This window comes from Anser anser (genome assembly GCF_964211835.1).
Source record: "Anser anser genome assembly, chromosome: 1".
Classification (NCBI taxonomy): domain Eukaryota; kingdom Metazoa; phylum Chordata; class Aves; order Anseriformes; family Anatidae; genus Anser; species Anser anser.
In genome coordinates this window covers 10157869-10172288 of record NC_139720.1, presented here as the reverse complement: position 1 = coordinate 10172288, position 14420 = coordinate 10157869, and the positions used below count along the sequence as shown (strand labels likewise).

Below are 14420 nucleotides of genomic sequence, written 5' to 3'. Positions count from 1 at the left end.
TAAACGATGTACTTAGTTGAGGTGTCCTTTCAACCAAAGTATTGTTTAAAATAGACATTGACTTTATAAACAATTAATTTATAAATAATTTTCTTATAAGCTGAATGCCCACAGCCACACCTAAGAAGAAGAACGTTGCACATTAATTATTTATTACTTATTTGCAAGAAGTACAAGGCAGAATGAGATACATCAACAAGAGGAACACAACTTTGCAAATAAAGGTTGACAGCTGATAGCTGATTGTGGGCAGTTAGGGGGTTTGTTTAGATTAAGTCCTTTCTGAAGAGCTTTAGGGAAAAACTTTCAACCTAGCTATGGCATTGCCAGTTATTTTGTGCACACCTTCTTTGATAAAGTCAATCACTGCTTGGACAAATAAACCTGAGCCTGTAGGGCAGATGATAAGTAGAGAGCAAGCTCTCTTCTCTTCTAACCTCACAGAATAAGCATGGACAGCACAATACATCACTAGGACTAACTAAAAGTTAATTCTCTGTTTCCTCCAGTGCAGTTTTAAATTAAAGCAGTCAAAAATGGGAGGGTAGGACAGGAGGACTGTTTCTGTTCATTTAAGACAATTCAAAGTTTTCTGAGAATTTTTCCTTCCCTTCTTGTGTTCCTTTTAATTTCTTCTGATCGTCTTCCAGCTTCATCATGTTATCTACTTTCTGCCAGGAGTGTAATTATCAGAGGGACACAAAGAGACCCCTGGTGAGGCCACTCCTGGAGTATTGTTTCCAGTTCTGGGCTCCCCAGTGCAAGAGGGACATAGAACTACTGGAGCAAGTCCAGAGGAGGGCTACTAAAATGATTAGAGGACTGGAGCACCCGTTGTATGAGGACAGGCTGAAAGAACTGGGCCTGTTTAGCCTGGAAAAGAGAAGACTGAGGGGAGATCTCATCAATGTATACAAATATCTGAAGGGAGGGTGTCAAGAGGATGGAACCAGACTCTTTTCAGTTGTGTCCAGTGACAGGACGAGAGGCAATGGGCACAAACTGAAGCACAGGAAGTTCCAGCTCAATATGAGGGGGCACTTCTCTACTGTGAGGGTGACAGCACTGGGACAGGTTGCCCAGAGAGGTTGTGCAGTCTTTTTCTCTGGATATATTCAAAACCTGCCTGGATGCCATCCTGCACAACGTGCTTTGGATGATCCTGCTTGGCAGGGGGGTTCGACTAGATGATCTTCAGAGATCCCTTCCAACCTCAACCATTCTGTGATTCTGTGATGCTGGCTCTTCCCTAGCTTCATGGGGACTGGGAATTCTCTTTTCAATGTGATGCACTGATTAATGTTTCTAATTTTAGCTGGCTAAACAGCAAGTAGCACTCACTACAGTCTCTTAAAACTCATGAAGAATCTGCTGCCTCTCTTCCCACTGATGAATGACCAAGATCAGTCAGTGTTACACTTGAGCTGATCTATAACTCAGGAGTAAGAGTGAAGTGTGGCAAAAGGAGTGGGGAAAGAACTTACTGCTTCTGTTCTGGTTTTCCAACTATTTAGGTGACCATGGCCATTCCAGCCACACTCCATTTTCCAAGCAACATCCCAAGCATGTCTACAATATGACAAGAGAGAGTTTTGATAAGGTGGACAGCCATTATATATGTTATTTCCTTTGTAAAAGACCTTCTGAAAATGGGTCTGGTCTTCTTATTCAACACCTGGTGCTATCCAAACTAGCCCCAAAATGTATCAAACAAGCTGCAGAAAAAACATGCTTAATTCTTTCTTTCTGGTCATTTAATTGACTGTTCAACAATCCAGTTGCACGTCCTGCTATTCTTCCAAGAGGACTTAAACCGTGTTTCCAATACCAGTGAATAATATGCTTTAAAATAAGCCTTATGCAAGGCATTAAAAAAACAAAGCAAAAGCAAAAACAACAACAAAAAAAAAAACTGGAAAGATATGATTGAAAAATTATTATCTGACAACACATGAAGGGAACATCCCTGAGGCATGTATTAATGTATTAGATGAAACTGCTTCTGGAAGTTGGCTAATGTGCACTTTTATCTGTGGGGGTAAGAAAGCTACTTGTATTTAAGGATGTTTTTGCCCAGAACCCAGAAAATACTTTGCAGATTAAACAGTGATGCTAACATTCCTATAGCCTCTATACAACATTTCTGATGCCCAGAGACATCTTCATTATAATAGATAATCAAAGTACAGTTAATCATCTCCCTCAGTTAGCCATCTCCTCTCTAGTCTGTTCATTAGCCTTATTAGCATTCCCCCAAGAGGAAGCATTGTAGGTAGCATAAATACTTGAGCTATTTTCCAGTTTATGTATTCTATGTGATCAATGCAGCCTGCATACAGTGCTCTTGTGCAAAAGGGATTGTACGTGCACCGTAAACCTATTGGTTGTCTTTCAGCTTTTGCCTCCTGGCTCCCCTAGACTCAAAGTTGCTACATAAGGGTCTCGTATTTCTGCATCTCTCATATTTCAGTCATATTTCTGAGCAGTCAACTGATTCTTGTAGGTTTTGTAGTAGTAGTAGTTGTTGTTGTAGTAGTAGTTGTAGTAGTGGTAGTAATAGTAGTAGATTTCTACCTAACAGCAGTTTCTCTCTCTACCATCCTCTGTATGTCCTTATATCTTTATCACAAATTTCTTTTTGACTAACTTGTCTGTCCAGGAAATAATGAAGAGCTGTGGTAATGGCACTTGGATCTGTATAGGGCCCTGGGTGTTTATTCTCTGACTTCAAGGAAACCTGTCTGTATACATTCTTCTAATGTGATGCCTGAAGCTATGGGATGCTTGAAGTGGATGGGGTCTGTCACATGGAGGAGAGCTGTAAAGCATTCTGGTCATGGCAGACTTCTAATAAGGTTTTCTGGGTCTGCCTTCTTCTTTAGAGAACTGAGACTGAGAAGTTTGGCTGCTCTCTGAAGTCCATGGAAGTAATCCAAATAGCTCTTTGTTCCTTTCTCTTCCCTCTTTCTGTCTGGGGGGAAAAATAATCCCCACCAGTCTAGATGTGTCTCTTTTCTGCCAGTCACAGCATGTTGTTTTGGTATATACTGTTCACCTCATACATCAGTCCTGGTGTGGAAAGCCATATGGGGGCAAGCTATGCCTGCTTTTCCCATACTGGCTTAATAACTGTGAGGGACTTTGATGCTGTGGCCATGGCTTCCCATCACAGTCCAGGAGAAGGCTCTTCTTTTTTCTCAGAGGTGTGATTCTAATGGTTTTGGCCTCATGTTAGGCCATTAGACACACAGAGACAGTTGTGCAGCAAAGGTCTTACAAAAGGAAATTGTGACACTTGAATATGTAAGAATACACAAGTCTTTCTGTAGAAGAAGGAAAACAAGCATGAATAGAGATAATAAATAAATAGAGATAAGTTTTATGGGGAGACTTCAGCTTTATTTCCTGAAGGCATCTTAAAGTTCAGAGATAGCACAGATTTCTGAAGATGAGAGAGAGCTCTGATACTCACGTTAAAGACCCAGCCATTCAAAATACAGTCTGGAGGGAAACTGGCCGTGTGGCCTGGGGAACTTCCAGCACAATTGAAGGCAACCAGCCCATTTGAAAAACTGATCAGTTTCATCTTAGCAGTTGAATCCAAGTCTAAAAGGTATTAGTTACACTTCAGAACTCATCATCAGTATTCAGACTTTGATGGCGATGACATAGGATCTACTTGGGCCTACCCTTGGTACCTGTCATCAGGTTGCAGATTGCTCTCCTTAGAGGACTCACATGGTGTTTTGAAATGTAACATTTCTTGTATCCTAATGGGAGTAGTTATTAATTAAGATCAAAACAAGTGACAAAAGATATGGACTGAGAGTCAGAACACTATTAACTGCCACAAAACTCTTAAATGGCAGTTCATTTTCTTTCTTCAGACCTTCGCAACTGCTTAAGTTGGTGACATTATCTTTCATTGTCTGTACACACATCAGGAAGACTTTATTACGATATTATTGGACCAGCTTCAAGATTGAGAAGTCTAAAATATCCTTGTATACTGAATATTTTTATTGAATTATGAAATGCAGAATTCAATTACACTGAATTCTCAGTAATTGCATGATGAGAGTTTTTGTCTTAATGATATATGAATTCTCCTATTTTTATGTTTGAGAAAATATTATTTAAAGGAGGCATATATTTTTTAAATGAATATGGAGCCATTATGCCTCTGATTAAAAAAATCTGATCAGTATCATTGTTGCTGTTGACTGGAGAGACAGGAAAGGCAGTAAGTTCGACACAAATCAAGTTCACCATTAGCTTTCAGACCATGCAGGTCCCCAAGAATCATGAGGAGACCAGAAAGACAAGGATTCTCTTCTTTATCTTAGTGATTATTAGCTGACTTAAGCATTGAAACACATTATGCCTCACTGGTTGAAAACTTGGAACAAAGACACCCATGGTTCACCAGTTCTCAGGCTCTCCAGTCAGCTTGTCAAAATGGTCCAATGAGAGTATTGAATGCTGAGGACATCCAGCAAATTTGCAACAGTCAGTAACACACATTAATACTTTATTTCTGCTCTTTACTCTAGTTTCTTTTGTTTCTGAAAAATGCTGGCAGTATGAAATGCTGTTTCCTGAGTAGATATACCAGGTGGAATATAACCAAACTGTTTCTGTCAACACGAGAGGGAGCACAGACCCATCTATCAAATTGACACAGTCCCTGCACTTGATGAGCTCAGTGGAATGAGTCTTCCACCTCCAATTTTTGTAATGCCAGTGAGTGATGAATCAGAGATATTTTTGACATCTGAAAGCAATTCAAGGTGAGAGAACCAAGAAGACTGGTATTTGCCAGTCAGAACTATAAATAAACTTTTCAGCATTAACAGACTCCTCCAAAGCTATATAAATAGGCTAAAATTGTATGGATTTCTATTCCCTAAGTAAAGGAATGCTATCTGTATTTTAAAGTGTGTCATTTCTGCATAGATGCAGTCACACAGACAGTGGGTAGGACTTTGCCTTCCTTCATAACCACAGTAAATCTATCCTTGTTCTTTACTGGCAGGATTTTTCAGACCCAGTGTTTTCTGTTTTAAGAATTAGAAGAATTAATTAAGTTGATGGGATTTTTTTTTTCCAGTGAATCATGTTCTTGGAAAGGCTAATGAGTCACGATATTAACTTGTAATGACATTATTATATGTTTGGTTGATGACTAGGTATATTCACTAATTTGAAGTCACACAGCATTTCAGCAGAAAAAAAGTGACTCATGATTACTATACAAATTACTAATATGAAACAATTGTCATTTACAGATAATGACACACAAAGTTTTATGTATGTGGTGTGAGAGACAGCAATTACCCAGGAAGGCTAGATTCTATTTTCAGACACAATATCAGCAATATTAATAACATTAGCAGTTTGGTTGGATTTGCACAAATCAATATGAGAATGATTGAAGACCTCAGTGGATTTTTAGCACTTCTGAAGTATAGAAATTAGATGTGCACCAGCCATACTTTTACTAAAACAAACAAACAAAATATCCCAAAGTAAAGAAGCTAAATATTCTTTCTTGATTTATGATAGCCACCTAAAATGACATAAAAAGTAAACTATAGGTTTGAAGTGTTTGTCTTCTGTGCTACAGTAATGGTACTTTCTGCAAAAAGCCTTATTTCTCTCATCTAACATATCAATAGCAAACCATATTCTGGGACTCTATGCAGTCAAATTCCACACATTAAGTGTAGTGATTTTGATAGTTGCTCCAAATTTATGCCAACATATTCTACAATGCCAACGTAAATCTACAATTCTTTTATAAAGTTCAGGTCAGAAGCAATACTGATCATATAAAATAGAAGAATGAAACAAAAAAATATATATATACTTTATTGTTCTATTCATCGTTCTCTAAAATATGAATAAAGCTTCAAAATACATCATGGGAACAGAAAAAAAGCAAGCTGATGTGTTTGAATTTCTCCTGTAGTTATTGTAAAACCAAGATGCACTGCTAAAAATACAGCCATATGGTAAGCAAACAAGTTCTTTAAACCACAATTCCCAGAAGATCTCCTGACAAGAGAAACCAAAATGGTAGAGATAATTCTAAGTGTTAACCTCTCATCCTCTTTCTTGAAATGCCCAGTCTCAAGGAAATACTGAATAACTACATTCTCCTTGTTACCTGCATAGTACTTCAACCACTTTGCTGAGAAAATGCATGATTTAGCACAGCTATGAAAGACTTACTCTCTTCTATGGAGGGAGCCAAAGATCTTCAAAATAGCACGTCCACAATATACATGATACAGTTGGACTCTCACCACGTCTTACCCCCAGTGCAGACAGCATGCCGTCACAGAATACTGTTCACCATGGCAGTTCCCTCTGGCTATAGACAAGGACCTTCCATAAGTCCTTTTCTGCTTTAAGAGGGGTTCTAAGATACCCCTCTGCCCTTGCACAAGATTGTATCTGTTGTGTGAGGGAGAATGCACATGTATAAATAATTCTACTGCATTCACAATTCTGCCTTGCTTCCACTTTTTGATAGTGCATTTAGCTTACCTTCTATCAGCTTCCCTGTCTGCTCTGCATTGCCCCCAGGCAAGATCTTGGCAATGTAAGCTCCAGTTTCCCCACTGCTTCCTGGAATTTCTTTTCCACCTACGACTCGGATACCCAGCCCATTGCCTGTGATCAAAAGAAATAGAAAATTTTAAACAGAGATAAAACAATGAATAATTTGCTGGAAAGAAAAAAGCAAGAAAGAGAACAAATAATCAGTGGATACTGAAGGATGTCATCAGTAACTTCTGGCTGTGGCTGGAAGATTAGGGTCCCATCTGTTACGCTCCCAAAGACTAAATTTTGGGTAGGACCATTCAATTTACTTTCAGTGTAGGAAAACATTTTCTTGAGTAAATACTTACATCACACAAACAACTCATCCATTGAAAATTTAATTGAAGCCAATCCTACCTTCTTTTGACAGCCCTACTATACTGCAAAATGACAATTTGCATGGCAAATCTACATCAAGCAAACCTTAATTTGCAGTATTAATTAAATTGCACTAAATTGCTAGAAATTCATGTGAAATGTGGATTCAAAGGATAGCTTTATCTTATGCCTAAAACATGCATACAATTTAGCTGAAAAATTATAGTAGATGAGCTTTTAGAATCAGCCAAATAGGGTGACAGATAAATCATTGAGCTCCCTCTGCAAAGCATGCACATTTATATCAACCTGTATTTGTCAGAGACTTATATTTTTCTTAAATATTTTCTTTTAATTGACATTTTTTTACATCAAAGGATGTACAAATTATGATAATGGAAAATAGCCTACAATCACTTTGTGGTAAAGCATCATCAAATCTAACATTTTTTCTCCCTTCTTTAATAATCACAAAGATGAAAACATTACGATAAGTTTGATTTTCTTAGTTGGAGAAAAGCAAATCACTAACTTCCCTTAGATACAGGAAAAAATAGGAGTGAAAACAAAAGCTTTAGAATAGTCTCATAAAGGTAATCTTATGCATTGTCAAATTTCCATGCTATCATGCTATTTTATAAAATACTTCCCATACAATAAAAATAAATTTCTTCTTTGAAGAAAAAGAAAATTTTACAAGAGATGATTCACACTTTGATCAGGGAATGTGAAGGCTTTTTTCCCACCTTAACTGTAATGGTTAAAAAATTATTTTTCAAATTATTAAATTATTAAGCTAAATCTGCTTAGTTATTACACTAATCAGATATAGGAAGCTCACTACACAATCTCTTTGCAAAGCTTTATCTTTTTAGATTAATGTTTTCCTGATAATGCTGGTAGTGTTTCCATAATTTAGCTTTGAGTTGGTTTTAGATGCCAGCTAGCCACACTGAGTTCCTGGCTAAAGAACTTTCCACTAGTTTTTCTATCCAAGATTATTTAAGTTTATGTCCTTTGTGCCTTGGCTTTTCTCACAACTGCATATTAGACATTTTCCAAATAACCATTTTATTTTATTTTGGATCCCATACAGCACAGTATAAAGATAAGAAAGCGATGTCAAGGCACATGCAAGACAAGGAGGTGATCCAAGACAGCCAGCATGGCTGGTCAAATCGTGCCTGACCAATCTGGTGGCCTTCTATGATGGAGTGAGTGACTGTATCAGTTGAAAGAGGAAGACTTACCAATGTCATCTACCTGGATTTCTGTAAGGCCTTTGACACGATCCCACATGACATCCTGATCTCCAAATTGGAGATTTGATGGGTAGACCATTCAGTGGGTAAGGAACTAACTTTAAGGTCACACCTGGAGAGTGGTGGTCAATAGCTTCATGTCCAGGAAGAAGCTGGTGATGAGTGGCATCCCTCAGGGGTCTGTCCTGGGATGAGTACTGTTTAGTATCTTTACCAATGAGATAGACAAAGGGATCAAGTGCACCCTCAGCAGGTTTTCAGATCACACCAAACTGAGTGGTGCAGTCAATAAAACAGAAGGAAGGGATGCCATCCAAAGGGACCTGAACAAGCTAGAAAAGTGGACCCATGTGAACCTAATGAGGTTCATGTCTAAGTGCAATGTACTGCACCTGGGTCAGAACAATCCCAAACATAAGTATACCCTGAGAGAAAAACTCATTGAGCGCAGGTCTGCAGAAGAGGGCTTATGAGTTCTAGTGGGTGAAAATCTTGATGTGATCCAGCAGCATGTGCTTGAAGCCCAGAAGGCCAACTGCACCCTGGGCTGCATCAAAAGAGGAGTGGTGAGCAGGTGGAGTGAGGTGATTGTTCCCCTTTGCTCTGCTGTTGTGAGAGGACTTGAGTCCTGTATCCAGGTCTGGGGCCCACACCACAAGAAAGATGTGGGTTTGTTAAAGCAGGTCCATAGGAGGACCGTGAAGTTGATCAGAGGGCTGGAGCACCTCTCCTGTGAAGAAACGTTGAGAGAGCTGGGGCTGGTCAGCTTGGAGAAAAGACTCAGGGGGTGACCTTATTTCATTTTTCATTATTTCACCTTTTCAATATATAAAGGGAGGGCTTATAAAAAAGATGGAGAGCAACTTTTTGCTCAGGCAGAAAATGACAGGTCAAGGGGGAATGGCTTTAAACTAAAAGAGGAGAGATTTAGATTAGAAGGAAGGTGAGGCAGTAGAGCAGGTTCCCCAGAGAAGCTGTGAATGCCCCATACCTGGAGGTGTTCAAGGACAGGTTGGATGGGGCAGCCTGATATATTAGGTGGCATCCCTGCCCATGGCAGGGGGGTTGGAAGTAGGTGATCTTTGAGGTCCCTTCCAACTCGAGCCATTCTGTAATGAGGGGCACAGCAGAATCCTATCACAGTTGGGAATACTCTGATGATAGCATGAAATTTGTGAATAAGTTCATTGGAATTTTTGCTAAAAATTTTAGCCATAATGGCCTCTCACTACATTTGTCATCTCTTTGTAGTTTGAAGACCTGAGCACCATCTTTAAAAGAGCTAACTTCTTGTAAGCCTTTTCTTCTGTGAATGTTTAGTAATGCAAATGTAGCATAAAAGAATATAAATCTTTTTCAGCCTCTTTTTGGACATGACAGTTGTCTCCCTCTTTTAACAGCAATTTAAGAATTGGAAAAATATAAATATTTTAGTTTGAGGGGGGCCCTCTAAAGTAAAACTGTTAAGTTGCCTATATAATCAGCACAAAACAGCACCATCAAAATACCAATGCTAATTACAGGCATGGGGAGTATAATTAAATTTCAGCTACAAGATACATCCATCAAGGTAGTTAATATTCATTTAATTATAAACTTGGCATGGATGATAATCAATACATATTGCTGTTTGGCTGGTTTTGAATGTAAATGATTTGATATACAGAAAAGATGCTGTGTTTTAAACAGTAGCTATATTGGCACTCTGGGGCTGTGCTAATGGGGAATTCTAAGGTTATTTTTGTTTAGGAGATGAAAGTAATTTTTCAGTGTAATTGGAACAAACTTATTTTAAATTAGATATATTATTTCACTGAAAACTTGAAATTTAGCACCAGTAAAGTTTATTTTTTCCTGACATGACATGGAAAGCAAACCCATCATACCACGTTTTGTAAAATGTCTTTTACAAAAAAAATGAAAAAAAGATAAGCATCTCATTGCATAAAGTGAATGAGCAACCAATAAAAGCATGCAAGCATCAGTCCATCCTTGGGGCACTGAAATTCATACAGACTGCTCTGCACACTTATCAGAGAACTTCTGATCAAACACTATTGTAAGATTCATTAATACGTTCCAGGGCTCACGCTCACAGCTGCAAAGTATTAAATACAGTTAATCCAAACTAAACAAATTCTTAGTGTACAACACAAAAACTCATACACAGGTAACTTACTTTTAACCTACACAACTACCATACAGACTTTTCATCAGTAGAAATAGACTCTTAGTAACACTGGGGAGTAAATCTAGAGGTTCACAGTTTTCTTATGACACAGTCCATCAGTCTCTGTCTCTGATACCTTAATGGCAGATGGGTGGTTTGTCATATAAATGGGTGTATATGACACCTGGTTTCACAGATAAGTCTATGGATATCTGTGCTAGATTACTGAAAACCATGATTGACATTGTTTCTGATTTTGCAAATCTAAATTGTTTGATGTACTGCTGCTAATAAAATAATTTTTTGTTGATTATAATATTTAAAGGTTTTTATTCCTATAGAACTTGAAAAGTCTTGTGATTTTAAATTTGCAGTGTGTAGAGTCAAATGTATGACTGATGTATTAAGTAGGAGCATGCTTGCTAGGGAACATCCATATGTGTGTGCATGTGTGTCAGTTTGCAAATATTCTTGTTGCTGGGCAATTTGGAGGAATTCAAATTAGTTGATTTTTTTTCACTAAATTAGAAAATTCTATTTTGTTATTATGATGTTGCAGAAATGCCACTAGAATACTTTAAACGATAAAAGCGTTAATTTCTGGGCAATCAGAATAAATGCATTACTTTTTGCCCAATGTGTTTTAAGTATTGGGTTCTGAATGACAAAGAAGTATTTGCTTGGATGTTGCTGTATTGTCTAGTGTGAAGATGAGATTTCAGACCTGTTTATGGATACTGCATCTACTGAAAATGTTAAGTTTACTATTTCTGTTTACAATGACATTACCCCATTTATCACACAGAATGCAGGTAGCTTAAAAATATCATCAGTCATGGTTTCTCCTTTTTCCTTGTTCTTTTTTTTGTTTGCTTGCTTGTTTTGTTTTTTAGTCTTTGAGTCTTAATTTCCATCTCTCTATTTTGATATATCCAGACACTAATCTTTCAATTTTAACTTTTCATAGCTAACATAGCTTTTTATCTTTTTTAGAAAACTTACTGTTTTCTTCTTTATATGACATAGGATTTGTTTACTGTCAGAAATCAAATCATTGTGCTGTGAATGAGAGAGGGCACCTTTCAGAACTCTATTGATTTCTATGGAAAATATCTTCAAGAATATATCTCTTCAAATGGAACTTCACATATTTAAGATCCAATCTTTTTTAGGATTTTTCAAAGTTAGAAGACCACTAAATAATTGCAACTATTTTTACTGATATCTCAAGACTGTGATCCTACCCTCCCATCTAGTCTTTACTGAAGCCTTAAGATGATAACAAGACAAATCATGCAACTACATTTATTTTATATTTTGATAAAAAAACAAATATGGATACTAAATTGTTACAATTAATTTATGAGCCACTGATTTATATAGCTGAAAATATAAAGTTAGGAGCTTTAATGAAGACTTCAAATGCCTAGTAGATGAAGAGTTGCTTTTGAAAGCACGCTGTACTTAGAGAAAAATACTAATCCATTAGAATCACCTAGATTTTTTTTTCCCTGATTAACCCACTTTATGACTTTCAAAACAACATTTCACTTGTCATTTCATATCATTCCAGACATCACAAACTATTTCAGTGATGCATATTCACTTGTATATATTTGAATAGTGACCAACATCCTGACACTAATAAACCCTGTCACCAGTGAACTGTCAAGCAACACTGCAGAAGTATTTTTAAAATATCTCATTCTCTTTTTCCTTATCTCCACCATCCACTAATTTGTGCACAATTTGACTTACTTATTCTAAATTTGTGTATCTCAATGTTCTCAGAACACCATAAAATCATAGCACCTGGTATATTTTGTTGTTCCACAGTAGCAACATAGTAGAAAGATTAGCAACATGACTCAGTTAACACAAAATAATTTATTTTGCTGTAGTATGCTGACCATAACCTAAGTTCTGCAATTACAATTTTTCTTGTTTTCCTCATTATGGAGATAACAAAGATCAGATTGCTGCCAATCTGTTGCTGCTGCTCTGTTCACAGGGAAATTCATGAAATCTTATCATCTTTCTACTACTTAGTTGAGCTCAGCCATTAGAGTATAAACAGCCAAGATTCACTGGAACTGTTTCAGCATCTAGGCAATGATTAGATTTGACTCTCAAAACAAATGTCAATAACTCCCTATATAAATTACAAGTAAAAAAAAAAAAAAAAAAAAAGGGCAGAGAAATAATGAGTAACTTGGAGCACACCAGGCATTTGTTTGTTCCTGTCTTTACACAAAACACAAAAATGTAAATAAAGTTTGAAAGGATAATTTTCCATTATAAAAGTAAACAGAATTGCAGCACCAAACGCAGGGCCTGATATTGCTTAATTATTAAGTCCCATATAGAAGAAACAACTGCACCCCTGTCTGAGAATGTAGCCATGTGACCCAGAAGCTCTGTGCAAATACTGTTCATGTGCTAACTCAAACAAGTATTTCCTTGGGGCTAAATTTTCAAAGCATGAAACCATTTGTCTAATTACATGAGCAAAGAAAGGAAAGAAGCAATTAGAATGTGCAACAGATTTTTCAGTGATCACACATGAGTTTGTGTGAATTGGCATAGGAAACTCTTAAAATCATTAGTAGCAATCTCACTCTTGTCACAGCTAGATACAGAGATACATGATTTTTTAACAAACTTTTAGGTGTCTGAATTATATATATATATATACACTATATATATATATATGTAACACCTATTGATTTGGATAGCCAGTGCCTAAGAGCATGGCCTTTGAGACAGTAGTTAAAAATCACTAGCTATTTCTGGAAAACCATGGTCTTTTTACAAACATCAGATGTTCTGTGCTTTGAAGCTGAAACTTTATAAAAGTGAAATTAAAAAAATTGAAATGGACTTGAACTGAAAAATGATGAGGAGGACAATGATACATGCCCCTGAGAAATTTGAAATGGAAGATATATTTAAACTTGAAAATGCATATTGAGTCTTTTGGTTTGGGTCCGTGAGCCAAAGCATAGACATACCACCAATGGAAGTAACTACAGAAGTCCACATTTATTTTGCATCACTTTCAAGCAATGTATTTTAAAAAAAAAAATAATTATATATATATATATCAAAATCAGATGGCTGAATCATAGAAAAGCAGGACAACAGTGACTTTTTTGGGGGGGGGGCGAAGGTCAATGGTAGGCATTAGAAAAATGCATGAGGATAAAGAATGAAAAGGAGACATTAGGCACAAAAGATTTTTCAGTGTGACAAAATGCCATGCTACAGCAATGAGAACAAATTAACCAAACCGAACAATATGAAGTCTTCCAAGTCTACTTGGCTGTGAACAGAGACAGAACCTTCCTCTTGTGTTCATTTACTATACATTATCTCCTCATTCTTTCTCTAGTCTTATCTAGCTCAGACGTATGCTAGGGTGCTGGTAGGCACTTATCTGTGGAAACAATTTTACACCATGTTCCATTGTCTATATGAATAGAATTGTGAGTCACAGAAAAAAGTGATGAAGAAAAAACAACTGTCTTTTGAGAGTTCAGATTGAAAAGTGAATAAAAGCTAACTATTTATTTAGATATCACAGTTACGGTAAAGCAATCTGGAAAGTCTGGAGAACAGATGGAAAACAAACATGACAAGGCAAACAAAACCAAGTTAGATCAGGCACTTGGAAAGCAACAGGAAAAGTAATGTGTATAATCAAATCCAAGGTAAATTTTTATTTTCATTATTATTACTATATGATTCTGTGGAATACATAATATGATGGTCCATATTAAAGCTTGGTTATCTGGATGGGTACAACATTTTGAAGATTGTTTGCAGGAAAATTGTTTTTTGCACTTTCTAAACTAAATTAACTTAAATGAAGTTGTTTCCTAGAAACATGATTAAACCTACTCAGTTATTCCACTTCTTGGCTATTGGCAATTAAAGCATAAAATATACATGAAGCCAAATCCCGAGCAGATGAAATTCAGATATATTCCAGTTGTTTTAATAACATAACATTGATTTATGTCAGCTGAGAAACTGCTTCATGCTGCTTTGCACACTGGCTA

The 14420-nt window shown here is 36.8% G+C and overlaps 2 protein-coding genes across 14 annotated transcripts in view; one reads left to right on the top strand and one right to left on the bottom strand.

The window, feature by feature from the left end:
* The window catches only part of LOC310883163 (uncharacterized protein), a 447119-nt gene that overhangs the window by 162381 nt on the left and 270318 nt on the right, over positions 1–14420 (top strand). The window lies entirely within an intron of this gene.
* Positions 1–14420, bottom strand: part of PCLO (piccolo presynaptic cytomatrix protein) — a 373598-nt gene that overhangs the window by 119639 nt on the left and 239539 nt on the right. For all 13 annotated transcript variants that reach the window (XR_014573333.1, XR_014573334.1, XM_083802969.1 and 10 more), the window contains exon 10: positions 6553–6678. Coding sequence is in view for 11 of the 13 variants with exons in the window: in XM_083802969.1 (XP_083659095.1) it covers positions 6553–6678 (126 nt within the window). In the remaining 2 variants the exon portion in view is untranslated. The remainder of the gene's footprint in view (positions 1–6552; positions 6679–14420) is intronic.